At 41.2% G+C, this 14,761-nt stretch overlaps 1 protein-coding gene across 1 annotated transcript in view; it reads right to left on the bottom strand.

The window, feature by feature from the left end:
• Positions 1 to 14,761, bottom strand: part of LOC144059289 (A disintegrin and metalloproteinase with thrombospondin motifs 2-like) — a 117,157-nt gene that overhangs the window by 101,370 nt on the left and 1,026 nt on the right. Inside the window, exon 2 of the mRNA XM_077578269.1 lies at positions 13,924 to 14,348. Coding sequence (XP_077434395.1) covers positions 13,924 to 14,348 — 425 coding nt within the window. The remainder of the gene's footprint in view (positions 1 to 13,923; positions 14,349 to 14,761) is intronic.

Here is a 14,761-nt window from a genome sequence, read left to right on the forward strand (position 1 = left end):
CTGGCATCTATTTGGAAAACATTAAGAGCAGTTTAAATTTGTTTATTTAGGTTGCCATGACAACATGAGCTTACGAAGAGACATTTGAGGGCCTTTTTTTGTTTTTTTCAAGATATATTAAAGCATCCACATCTGCATGAGTTTTCATCCATATTATAAATTCATGTATTAGCCACTAGCTAAAAAAAATAATAAATTCCTAAAAATGTGTATGATTATCTGCGTAAGTTACCCCATAATGACAGGGTGGACAGCAATTTTAGGGACCAATGCAAAATGTACAATTATGACAATATAATACACATGATAAAAAGAACTCATTATATCAAATGATTTTAAAATATTGCATCATATTCTGTTCGAATCAGTTACAGGTGTTTTCAAACTTGATCGGTCAATGGGCCGAAAAATCCTGATTGTGTAAAGGCTAATCAGGGTAGCAGTTTTGCATGCATCATCTATGAAAATAAAGCCAATTACCTGTATTAGGAATTAGGGATGGGCAAGTATCGATACCGGTCCTTATTGATAATGGTATTGGACGATTTATTGTGGCCGTTTTGCCATCAAGAACTAAAATTAGACAAATTAAAAAATGCCCATTAATTTCATGCAATTTTAAGGAAAAATTTTATACTGGGTCATATTTATGTCACTGGTATCGGCGCTTTGTATCAGTATCAGTGATTAATGGTCTTAAATTTTTTTATGGAACTTCCCTATTAGGAATACAATGTTCTAATGGACACTGAATGAGGAAAAAGTAAAGATTAAGACATACAGCACTCCGATGTTACGTTAACAATCACATGTATATTTTTGTGGCGAATCTAACAGAATGTGCCAATTAAATCCGATGGACATGTTGCCTTTACAACAGAACCAGCCGCTATAACTGATCACAGACTGGGAAGAATGTCCAAAGCCCCTCGGCACTATGCTGCCTACACTCTGCTACACACGGACAAGAAATAGATTTATATTGTGTGTCCTTAGAGGAAACTCGGCAGCAGAAAAATAAAAGAGGAGCTATCAAACTGGCAATCACTGGGGAATCCCTACACTTTCTAACAAATAAATATGGGCTAGTGCACCCATAACACCCTCAGACATGTTCTGCCTACGCACACACATCAGCACCCAGCATGCAGGGGGGACGCTGCAATTCTCATCCGTTCGAGCTGGACCAGAGATTTCATCTAGAGGGGAAACACCAGGCTCCTCTATTGCCACCAATTACTGCGGCTTGGAAGCAAAGTCAATGGCCACAGTTTAATACAATCACATCATCTCGGAGGAAATCAGACCCTTTTCGCCTCTGCTTTCAGCGCTGTGCGGCCAAACGGGCTTCGGCAAAAGCCACTTAAACTGCAAGGGAGCCAAAATGACTCGAGCTCTTTGCGAAAAGGGATTTTGTGCAATTTTGTGCTGCGCATCATCTAATACTTTCATGGGGATCTGTCAGGGAGGAAAATTGTTAAGTTTGCGTGGATACGCTTAAAAGAAAGCCTTCATGTATACATGGTGCGTAAGCTAGCGGTTGTGTGTGTGTGTGTGTGTCGTTCATGCGGGCAATTTCTGAGCTCACATGCATTGCCATTATACATCACAGGCCATCGCAAGTGCACGGCTGTGTCAAAAAGCCTGCCTTCCCTTCCACCATAACTCATAGTTACCTCCTGTAACCAAATTAGAGCCCAGCCCCCATCTCAGCCATCCGCTGCTCTCGTAGACACTGAGGAATGATCCCCAGCAATGTGAGAGGAGATGGTCACATGTGGAACACACTCAAGTCAGTTTTATCTGACTGTATCACACAAATATAAGATGTGGAGTCTTTTTGAGTTCAAATCACAAGAGATGATTAAGTGGAAAAGGCCACATTTGAGTTACATCACCCCATCTGCAAAATGATTATTTGTTCTTACCAATGTCAAGTCATTCTCGCCAACGATGACATCGTCCACCTTGCAAATGTATTAAACTGAAAGCAACAACAACCGTGATGTAAATGTTCTTTTTCCAACACGGGGCAAAAACAAGTTTAATGCATTATCATTATGATGGCGGAATGCACGCTGGGACTCGCAGGTCATATCAGCAGGTAGACAACAACAGCTTGTGAATGAGTTGGGACGATGACAAGATAAGATACTTGCGCAATATCAACTTTTTTTTGCCTGCAAAGCTCTCACCCCGTCAATACCTTCCACGTATTTGGAGTGTTTGGTTTGTATTGCTATTTTCTAAAGTGGTTGGATGACTCAAACAAGTTATCTCACTGGGAGATATACACCAAGATTTTTCAATGTCAACAAAAGTGAATTCAAAGTAAAGGACGAAAGATGTTTTTTTCCACTTACAGTCATCCACCCTCACACCAATTCTAACTGGACTGCATACAGTACATCTTTTTTTTTTCTCGACCTTCCTAAATGATCATTTACGGTCTCATTCTTGTAAGAGCGCATGTCGATTACCAAAGTTCAACTTGGCCACTAAGTGGTCAGTCAGACAAATAAACAATATGGCAGAAAACTTTTCCACTGTACCTTATTGTTAAGCATAGCAGGAAAAAGTATGTTGTTCATCTACTGTATTTAATTGGTATGGCGAGGTTGTATTCCATTTGTGCAGTTCTAGCACCCTCAGGTGGTTAGTTCATTAATGCGGTTTCATTTTAATTAGGAATGTTTTGGCCACTGCGGCGGTGATCACTCCTATAAATCAGTCATACCAGCAAATATTTTTCAACATCTCCGTCAAAGAATGGGTTGCTTTTGGCCCGCTTCAGCCAAACACATCATTGTGAACTACATAGACCATGATGCTTTGCGTCGCTGAGCCAATAGGAGCACATGACAATGAAATGGCCAAGCCTGTTTCTCCGTTACTGCTGTTATTATGTACAAAAACACAACATTGTGCTTTTTATTCACAATATGAGCTTTTTTAATGTGATTTTACTTTTTTATATTTACAATATAGTGAGTTTTTACACATTCCATCATCAATCTCTCCACAATATTGTGATATGTATCGTATCGTGATTTTTTAAAATTCATTCCATGGATTCCACAGGTTCACCAAAAATATTTTTTTTTATTCAAAGACAGAAAAAAAAACTGGTTCAACCCACACACACCCAAAACCACGTCCGTACACAACTTAACATCTTAACATTCACACAAACATTGTTGCCATTGTTATTGTTATACATTCCTATTGATGACTCCCAGGCAGATCCTACAAGTGTTCAAAGTGGTTCGGGTCAGGACTGCTGGCAGGCCATTCCGTCCTCTTCATGTCCAAATTCTGGAGGTCGCCGCTAATAAGACCCCGCTCTGTGGTTTTGAGCGTCGCCATTTTGGAAGATCACGTTTGGTCCCAGACCGTGAAAAGATAAAAAAAATGCTACTGGATGCAGAAACTCGTTTTGGCATCTCTCTGCATTGCCAATGATGGCAAGCCTGATTTTCTGACACCATCACACTGCCTCCATCAAAAGATGCTCCTGAAGCAATAAGCATAGCAATCTCTGCGTCTTCGCCACACTTCCACTCTACCGTCCAACTGCTCTGGGCGCCATCTGGACTTATCGCTGAACATAACGCTCCTCCACATGTTCAAGTACCAGAAGCTCAAAACAAGAGTCAGTGACAACAGCAAAATCGGCAGAGAAGATTTGGCAAATTTTTCATGGGCAACATTCCACATACTCATCTTTGCTGCTCATCCCCACAAATGCACGTTAATTACAAATGGGAATTAAGCAGGCTTTCCAACGATATGTTCTTTACTGGAATAAGCCTTGTCACAACAAAAGAAATAATCAACCAAAGGCAAGTGTCCTTACTTTTTGTGCTGTTTAATAGCATCAGCAGCATTTAGATGTTTTTTTGCCAGTTACATAGTGTGACAAACACAATGCATACAGATTTTCCACTGCACAACTAGTGTGTAAAATAAATACATAGGAGGAAGAGAGAAAAGAGAAAGAGGTAGATGTTGGCTTCATGCTGTCAAACAGCAGAAAAAAAAATGGAGACAGGGGGTTCTGTCGGATCACATCAAACTCACACCCACCATGTTAGAAGAAGAGAATAAAGCAAAGCATGAACAAGACAGTATTTATTGTCGCCCGACGGATTGTAACGGAGAACGGCTGCTCTGTTCTATTCCTCAATTAGACTTTCCTCTCCAGTGTGCCTCATTTCAATTGTGTCTGGTTCCTCATCTCTCACATCTGCCACTTGGCTCTCACTGCCGGTGCCACTCTCCTGATTGGGCCTCATCGGGGGGAACTCGTGCGGCGCACCCCTGCGTGGGTTCGGAGCCACTAGATTACGGCCAAGGTGCAGGGAGGATGTAGGTGGAGGTTGGCGAGGCAACGGATTAAAGATGAACACGACGATAAGTCTTTGCTCCCGAGTGTGTTTGTGTCTGAATGTCAGTGTGTGCGCAAAGAGAAAAGCGCAGGATTAGCCTCTCCCCAAAAATATTTTCCTTTCTTTGAAAGAGCGAGCGAGAGAGAGGAAAGAAACTATAAATCAGCACATTTCTGGCATGTCCATACAATTATCGTAAATCACAATAGGTGTGAAGTCTCACACTTTGTTTTCAATTTTGCTCTGCAGGACGGCCTCCTTCTATAGCCTTGACGGCACTTAAACAAGCGCGAAACATATGCAAACGGTGACAGCAAGCAGCTTCTTACTATGGACGCGATGCTTTATTGATCCATGATGGATCGACTTCCTCTCTTGAGGAAATCAGAGGTCAGGGTCGGCAACAAAGAGGCTGCCCGCAGCTGTTCAAGGACACGACGGATGATGTGAATGAGGCTGACGTTTTGCTGCTGCTGTTTGACGGGACCGGTCCCTAATTCACATCCAGCGGAGTCATCCCAAAAGATACTTGGGATTGGAAAATTTGCATCCATCCATTTTCTGTACGGTTCAGCCTCACTGGGGTCACCAAGAAGCAGGTTACACATTGGAGTGGACGGCAGCCAATCACAGAAGAAGTATAGACATACAGCCGTTTACGGTGACATTCACACCTATGGATAATTTAGCACAATGAATGGAAAGTTAATTGATGGTGATTTAAAAAAAATTAAATTCAGTTAGATTAAATTAGCTTTTAAAGCGGGTTTCGTTTATATAGTTTTTTTTATTTTTTCAAATTAGTTTCCTTTTAGCTTCGTTTTTATTAGTTTTAGTATTAGTTTTATTTTATTTTTTAAATAGGCCAACATGGTGTATTTGTGGAGTGCAAAGTATTTTTAAAGTCACAAAAGTCAACAGCTGCAATACCGCAATAAATAAATAAATGAATAAATAAATAAATTCTAAATAAACCACAAAAGTTTAATGTATGAAATTACTTGACCAAAACGAAAACAAATATTTTCACGATAATTATAGTTAGCAATACAAACACAAAATACAGTTTCAGTTAAATATCTTTTTTTAAAGCACTCTTGTATTTATTTTTACTTTTCAGCTTTCATTAACTATAATAGCTTGGGATGTTCAATACCACTTTTTTTTTCAGACTGATGACAGTAAGAATACTCAACTCTTGAAGTCACCAAAGTTACTGACACCAAGTATCAATAATACCACTAGTACTTATACAGAAATGCAACCCCTCCACCCCCCCAGAACAAAAAAAAACAATGACACATAATTTTAAAGTAAGACCAATATATTCCAATATAGCATTTTTTTGAAACTGCATTACTATTCGTCTACTTTGTAATTTCAAATTTCCAATTGCAGATCATAAAATGGTCGCAGGTATCGGCCGCTGTCACTAGTACCAGTACCTTCCAATAAGATCAGCTATCGGCCCGATACTGATACCTGGTATCTATACTCGCCCATCCCTAAATAATCTCGCATAGGAGTGGGGCTATATTGAGCTCTGTCTCCTGGTTGCAGCCAAGTAGCGCACGCCATTTTGCAACTAATGTTTCAAGAGGCAATTAACATACCACAATCAATGGGATTCATGTTTATCAATCAATCTGCCCTCCCTTAATAAACATTATAGACAAGCCATCATTGAAATGGATTACATAATGCTGAGATTTCCTTGTACACACGGGCAGATGATCAGTCCCCATCATCAAAGCACAAGAGATGTGTTTCTTTGTTTCTGCTGCTTCACTCCAACCCCCACAGTCAGTTATTACAATGCAATACATTATATAATATATTACATATTCTGGTTCCTTGTGTACTGACATAAAAAAAAACATATTACAGTAGAAGAGAAAACTCGATTGTTTCTCTATTGAAGAAAACAAAAGAAAGCCGTCTTAGTAAAAAGGAAGGTTTGAGGTTGTGTTAGAAGGTGCAATTCTGAACTGTGTTCCTCTTCCATTACGGAACACGCAGGCACAACATACGGGCGAATCAACACATAACTCATTACGTCGGATTCCAGTTTTCTAAGTGCAATGGGTTCAAGCATGCACTTATGTAGTAAAAGTGACTGGCTGACATGAAATATCCATGATCAGTCCGAGAGGTGCCCGGGTTTCACGGAGCCAGGAAGTGACCTCAGCTCAGAGAAGGCAATAAAGAGATACGCTGGAATATTTTGTTGTTTTTTCTCCCATCCGTTGTCCACTTAATGATGCTTTGGTCTTTCTTGGCTAGTGTGTGTTGCATATCCCGCCTCCTTACGGATTAACATTTCATTTCTGAGGATGAAAATCTTGCCATGAATCCAAGCGCGGGGAATGTGACCACTGCAAGGTAGAATTGTGTCAGAAGGGAGTTGGACAAGAATTGCGAGATTCTGCAGCTGCAGGCCCTATTAGTAAGAGAAATGCTGATGTTGGCTAGCATCGATCAGCTCCTGCATGGCCCCGCAGCCTGAGGGACCGGCTGACTGGCTGCTTGATTGACCGACCGGCGCATTGGTGTCTGTTGGAAAGACTACAACTCCATACCTGGGCCGTGTTCTATTTTTGCCTCGATCCTAAATGAGGTCTGTTTCGGTCTCATACTAAAAATGACATCAGAGGTATTCCCCTATAATCATTGGGATTCCGCCGTTTTATTTTCTGGAGTGAAACCTGTTATTCCCCCCACTCAAACAATCTGAGCCATCACTTTTTCAATGACAGAGCGCCAGAGGAAAAGGAGGCGAGGGGGCTGGTTAAGTGCACTGAGTGAGTGGCAGTAATCACAGCTCTGGTAAAAGCACTCCTTCGCTCTATTCAGCGCTCCTCGCAATGGGCCGGCTCGCTCCCCCTCTCTTCCTGTGTTTCTGTCTGTCTGATAATAGCTCCAGATTGAATAATTGTGTGTTTGAGTGAGCTACACTGCAGGGTGGAACCTGCAATCAGATAGCGAGAACACTAATCGCTCTCCAAACCGGGCTCTCGCTTCAGCCTGCAGGTACTCCTCTAACCCACCACAGCCAGGAGGTCCAGGGTCAATAACATCTATGCGCTGTGCTGTAATTGATGTCATCATTTCAATTTGAGCTGATTACAATTGAGAGCTCCTTATCGTGTGACCCGGGGTGGAATAACACACAGCGGGGCCCGGTGAGGCGCCACGCTTGACCGAGCTTAACTGCCGGGCCCGCTGGATGGATGGAGGGATGGACGGGTTGGCTCAGCTGAGGGATGGCTTGTCTATTATGACTCCTAATGTTGCAATAATGACTGAGAGGATTCCCGGGGCATTGCTGGTATAAGAGTCTGTGTCACTGTCATTTTGGGTATTCTTGTGATATTGTTATAATTGGCCTATTCACCTGTCAACACACTCAGGCATGATTAAATTCTCAGTTACGAGTATGGCTGTGTGTGCATGTTCACTACAATGACACTTAAAAAAATAAAAAAATACAATTTTATTTTATTTTTATTTATTTTTTCCATTTAATTCACTCCCAGCCCGCTCCGGGCTGTTTTACTGGATTTTGACTGATTTTACAAGGTCCACAGAATATTCTGTTCTGTTGCTATAAAAAACATGGAACCTACCAAAATAAACTCGAGAGTCTCTTCTTTCAACAGGTGAAAAAAGTACATTTGTATCTGTTTCCGTTTTTGCAGCAATTAGCATATTAGAATATAGCTAAGTTTCATCATTATTGACAAACCTGTTGAAAACACTTGGAAAAATATGTCCCTGGCTGATCTCTTATACTCTTCTGCCACCTGCTGGCCGTTTTTTGTAATAACTATCATTGCTTTAAGCGACCTCTTCATGACAGAAGCTGTATCAAGGCCTCCTGTATGCTCTAGCATAAAAAACATCAACAACATATAAATATGTTTTTGGGAGTGCAGGACAAAGTATTGAAAAACGTATTCATAAGGTTTTGGGTTTGAATGAGTTAACTGTATTGACAAGCATAAAACAATCAACCAGGGGTTGGGCTTGATTCCTAGATATTTTGCTCATGCTTCCAAACGGCCCAGCAAGACTGTGCCCCATGTGGACAAATCAATTTGGTTTCAAATCCAACAGCAAACCATTTGTAACAGTTTTAAACTGCCATATTGGTGTTCCACAAGGTTCTGTTCATGGGCCGCTACTTTTTCCTCTGTTCATTAATATTGAAAAAAAATTTTAATAAAAAACAACTGTACTAATAACATAATTTAAGTAGTGTGTTACTTTTCATGGGATATCTACGTACATGAATCATATGATGAAGTGAAGCTGCCGGGGAATGTTGCTTTGACACTGTTAGTGCGATCACACGTCGGCCCACCTGATTTGCTCTTGGCAACAGTTATTGAATGTATGTTTTGAAGGTGTTCATCAAAGATATAAAACGTTTGTCATCCAGGTGTGCGTCCACCTGGATGTTGGGTTCTGGAGCTCTGGAATGGCAGGTATGGGACGTGACCATCCCCTTCTCACCCATGCTGCTCAGCTCAAATAATAACCATCCCCTTGTTCCCACGCTAACGTGGCTACCCTAGCATTTGTCAAAACCTAATGATTATATCATTGAAAAACAACAAAAACAGATAACAAAAAATTATTCCCCGAAAAATCTCATAAGCATTCAAGATACAGGTACTTTACCTTTTCCATGAAAAAAAAAACGGAGGAAATGTGTAAAAAAAAAATAAAAAAAATTCCCCAAAAAAAAAAAAGAAAAGTAAGAAGAATGCCGAACTGTGCATATGTGTTAACTGGAGTTTAAAGTTGTAATATCACCATTCACCTCTAGATGGCCTAGTTGTTCTTACCGTGGGTCTTACACTGCCCAACACTGCAACATGAGTAGACCTCATAATTATTAGCGGCTTTGGAATGATCAGCAGAACAAACTTAGCACTTCAAAAACAATTCAATTTTGAGTGAGTTGCTTTTTTTTGTGGAAAAAAAAATGCACAAAAGGGCTTCTTCCACTTAATGTTGGTTTGCTGTTCAGCAGTTTTTATTATTATTATTATTATTATTATTATTATTATTATTATTATTATTATTATTATTATTATTATTATTATTGAAAGATCTCCTCAGGATATTCTGGCCACATCTACAAAAAGCATCTGCATTCGATTCTTCCCCCGAAATGAAATTATTACTATATCTAATATAATCACTAATTGGTTCAGTTATTCGTACGTTCTGAGAAAAAAAAGAAAACTGAAAAAAATGACATAGGCCATTATTTTAGGAAGGTGACGGTATGCAAACCACAGCTTATAGCACTTTCCCCTGTCCGTAATGTATGCATGTCACTGTATATTTTGTTCACACTGAATGACATTTTCACAGAATGTGTAAATAAAACCCTATAATACTCATTATGTTGTTGCGCTCTAATAGCAGCAGTTCCCAACCTGTATTGAGCTACTAGGCCAGTAGTACCTGAAATGTAATATAAAAGTATTATTCTAATCTTATAACCTGGCCTTCTAATAGTGTGATGATGCCAAAGAACAACAATGGTAGTTAGTCTCTGCGTGTCCTACAACCTCTGAGTGTGGCTAAAAAGTAGTAGTTTTGGACAAGTAGCTACTTTTGCTAAGTGGGTCTCAAAACATTTGCTCTCCTTTGGGGAAGGGCTTTTTTTGTTTTGTTGTTTTAATTAAGCTTTTGCTAATATTACTTACACAGATTGTGCCCGAATCTGCATAAAAATAGAAGCACTAAGGTTTGTTAAAACGAGCATAAAAAGAAGAAGTGGAAGTCTACATTTCATCATATAATGCAAGCAGTACACCAAACGACTGCATTCTAAATTGGCAGTAAAAATGAGGCTAATATACTGTAATTGCTGGTCCTAATTGCAATTACTATTGATATGCGCTTTGGGCTAAAATGTGTTTTTTTTTTTTTTTCAGTTGGCGGAAACTGGTTAGAATCAACGCAAATGGAATTATAATGACAGAGGGCGCAAACCGTTTATCGTATCCTTAAATCCCGCCCACATAGAGAGACATAACCGCACACAATTTAAAGAAGGCCCACACGAAGATATATCTTTCCAAGTGGCTGCAATAGACTTTTTGTTTCCTCTCGTACTTGCATCCCAAAGCTCTACAAACCACGGCTTAATTTGGGTGCCCCGCACCAAAGACTAAAGTACATGCCCCCCCTCCCTGCACAGTGTTTTGACTCCTCACTAGCAGCCCAGCAGCTAACCAGCTGATCACAGCCGCACGTCACATAAATCCAATTCCCTTCAAGGGTTCGAAGATTCTCCCTCGAGGCCTTCCCGGCTCATCATTTGAACCTTTTGGACCTGAACCAACAGGGCAGAGAGACTCGGGGTCGCTGAAGATGGGGACACAGTTGGTCAGATGGCGGCCATTTGGTTCCACTGGGTTAAAAAAAAACGGGGGGGGGGGGGGGCTCTGCTTGGCTGTACTTTGCATGCCTGCAGAGGTTGGAAGAACTAATGGGGGACGACATTAGTGGCTCGGGGACAAGGAGAGAAAAATTAAACACAAGTGGACAGCACACTGGATTATTACTATAGTATCATGCAGCAGCGATTTTGATGAATCCACGTAGTAATTTAATATTGCGGTTTGCGGGGATAAATCTGCCCATGTAAAATCTTTATTATTATTAAATGTAATCCACTATTTTATTATCGTCTCAAGTGGCGTCAAAGCTTTCAAGATGCCCCAGCTGTCAATATGAGATTAGCGCTTGGGCGATGACAGAGCAACAATTGGCAAACTCCGCTTTCAACGTGTGTCATGCCAAAGCGGGGCAGTCGGCCGCTTGACAAGCTCATCCGTTATCCCAATCGGATCGCACTTTGACAGTAGCGTCTCCTCCAAATTGCCGACAGGCCACAGCAAGCAGCGGCAATGAGCTGCCGCTGGCTGGTGTCATGCTGAATGGGCATGTCAGGTCTGTGTTGTCCTGGCTCCCTGCCTGCTCCCTCAGATGCTCGCTCGCTCCCCAGCGTCCTCAGTCCTAAACGGATGCAGTTGCCTCTGCTCAGCTCTAGTGGTGGGCCGGTCTGGCTGACTAATGAGCAGTCTCCCGCTGAGGGGATCTCCTCACAATCTCATATTGACTCAACACATTACTTGGCATTTATTATGGACCGTGCAAACGCTCAACGGCTAACACTACAACTGTAATAATTAACATATTGTTAAATCGACACCTTTACTATGGTGTCAATCAAAGCTCAGATTCCATCCATGATATTATCTAAATCAGCTTAAACCCTGGGCGTTATCTTATTTTGAAAAGGCTTGGTCAGAACCAACAAAAAGCCAAAAAATGGTCAAATAACGCCCAGGGGTTAAATGATGGACTGGAGGGATAATTTGCCATCAGTGCTACTAGGACAACACATACGCACTTTCTTACCAGATGACAAAATACGTGAAAAATATGGACAAAATATGTGAAAAATATGTGCTCTTAACTCATTTGCTCCCAAAAAACGTATAAATATGTTCTATTTTAAATGTATTAAATGTCCCAAAGACTTTTTATTTTATTTTATTTTTTTATGCTACAGCATACAGAAGGCTTTGATGCAGCCTCTCAACTGCAAAGAGCGGCTGGAGAAATTGTAGTTATTACACAAACGGCCAGCAGGTGGCAGCAGAGCAAAGGAGATCAACCAGGGCCATGTTGAAAAAAGACTCAATTAGTCACAATTCTAAATAGATTTGTGAATAATGAGGAAACTTAGCTTTTCTAATGCTAATTGCTCCGAAACGGAAACAGATAGAAATATACTTTTCTTCCTGATGAAAGAAGAGACTTTAATCTTTCTTTTGTTAGGTTCCATGTTTTTATAGCAATCTAACACAATATTCTGTGGGTCTTGCAGAATCAGTCAAAATCCAGTAAAACAGTTTGGAGTGAAGGGGATTGCTTCTGTGAAAAGGGCTGGGAGTGAATGTGTTCATATATTTCATTTTTCAATGCATGTATAAAGCACTGGTTCTCAACCCCGGTCCTCAAGAACCCCTATCCAGCTTGTTTTCCATGTCTTCCTCAGCCAACACAGCTGAGGATTGTTGTCAGGCTTCATGCGGAGCATGCTGATTAGCTGATTGTTTGAAACACCTGTGTCGGCTGTGGGAGACATGGAAAACAGGCTGGATAGGGGTACTTGAGGACAGTGGTTGAGCACTGGTATAATGGATGCACAATTCAACAACAAAGGTTTGAAGTAAACAAAATATCAAAATATTTTGTTTCAGTGCAAAGAGCACTCATGCATAAAATCTTCTCAGGGCCATCAATCGATCATAACTGGACGGTTCTGGTTGTCTTGGAAGACATTTTGCATGGTATTTGGGTGGTATCGTCCTTGTTAACATTGCATTCATTTGTAACAATAGCCCTGAAGGCCAAAAGTGCCTGTGTTTGTTTGTTGGTTGTTAGAGGCTAAATTATTGAATCTCTTTAGAGGGTCTTAAAGGACGACATCATATGTGGGGTTCCTCAAGCCCCTTTCAAACCAGAGTATTTTTGTCCTCTTTTTTTTTTTTTTAGTTTTGGTTTTAATTAGTTTTTGGAGCAAGTTTGAATTACGGTAGTTTTTTTTTTTTTTGGGGGGGGGGGGGGATGCTTCTTTTCATTTTCGTTTTTATTAATTTTAGGATGTTTTATTTATTTATTTATTTATTTTAATTAAACGAAGTACTTGTCGAAGGCAAAAAAAATAATTTTAAATTGAACCCTTATAGTCATTTATAATTAATTTTAGTTAATTTTAATTTTATAAACATGAAATGTAGTTTCATTTAGTTTTCATTTATTAAATGTTTTGTCTTTGTTTTTATTTCATTAAACATATTTATCAATTTTTGTTTTGGCTATTTTGTTAACTTTCTTTAAATATGACAACCTTGCTGTGTTGTGCTATGCACCTGCTTAGTGGCTACTTGTTTTTCCCCCAATAAATCAGTGCATCTTCAATCTTTCAATAATCATAATAATAATAATAAAAACTGCTGAACAGTGGACAGCATACATACACCAGATTGTTTTTCTGGGTAGGGGCTTCAGGACTTTGTGGTGTACCAGGTTTGAAGTGTAGAGCGGTCCTATTTAGCCTCTGTTCATGAAGCCTGCTCGGATGAGAGGTGTCTTCCAACAATACCAGAACAGTCCAGTCTTGAATGATTTAGTACTGAAAGAACACCTCCTGAATTTTAACATGACTGTTTAAGACCCTAAATACCTTACCTTGATCTAATTGGCAAACCTCCAGAAACCTACCAGGAGGCAGCCGGAAAAAAAAAATACATCCAAGTGACCTGTAAATATTATTAAGGAAGCTTAATTGTCTACTGCTGAGATTGGTTGTTTTGCTTTCAGAAAGATCAAGTTTGCAAAGCAGCAGAAAGTCACCTTTGGAACCGTGACAGGGTCAAGAACAAATATTTTTCCATTCCATCCCCAAACCTCAAAATAGCAAAAGCGGAAGTCTACTCACCAAGCCGTCACAGTTGCTGATGGCCACGGTGGCTCCTGGCGTGTCTGTGACGTCCCCCACATACAAGCAGTCGTCTTGCAGCGTCTCAAAGTGCAGAGTGCTATCGTCGTCGTCGTGCCACTCCATCTTGGCTCCGGGGGCCACCAGCCTGGCGTTGTGGCGTAGGCGCAGGTGGAACTCCCGGCCGAAGACGGTGACGTTGTAGTAGAGCCTTTCCCGGCGGGCCGCCGGCTCACGGCCTTCGTCCGCTCCTCTCGGTCCTTCCCACTCTTCATTGCCTCCTCCTACCTCCCTCTTCTGGCGCCTACGGGACTGCCCTCCTGCCGCACGGTCTGCCGAGACAGCGTGCGACAGGAAGTGGCCCTCTGCGTCCACACTTATTGGCCTCACCAGTCCATACTCCCCCAGGACGTGCTGCAGGGAGTCTGAGGAAAGGACACGGGGCAAGAGGTGAGTGTGATTGAGGGAGTCAGAATGCACATGGAAAGATTAGATTGATCATGACAGTTGAGAACAAAAAAAAAGGTGCAATAAAAACAGTGGGTTGGGAGGGGGGAAAGATGGAAGGAAAAATAAGGGATTAAAGAAATGTCAAGCACGCCGAGGAATGCTTTCTTCCGTCCAAGATGTGTCACGTGGTGAGTAATAATAAATAAAGGGAAGAAAAGGTGTGGGCCGCCTTACACGCACACACGGGCACACCCATGAACCCAGAGGCGAAGCCTTGCTGCGTGTTTGTGAACGGCAGCCTCAGCAGAGCTCCTGACACCTTCTGTGCCCTTCCACCATCAACAGGGATGCCAGCGCGAGATCAAGGTGCTAACTGCGGCTCTCTCTC

The sequence above is a fragment of the Vanacampus margaritifer genome, chromosome 10, assembly GCF_051991255.1.
Source record: "Vanacampus margaritifer isolate UIUO_Vmar chromosome 10, RoL_Vmar_1.0, whole genome shotgun sequence".
Taxonomy (NCBI): domain Eukaryota; kingdom Metazoa; phylum Chordata; class Actinopteri; order Syngnathiformes; family Syngnathidae; genus Vanacampus; species Vanacampus margaritifer.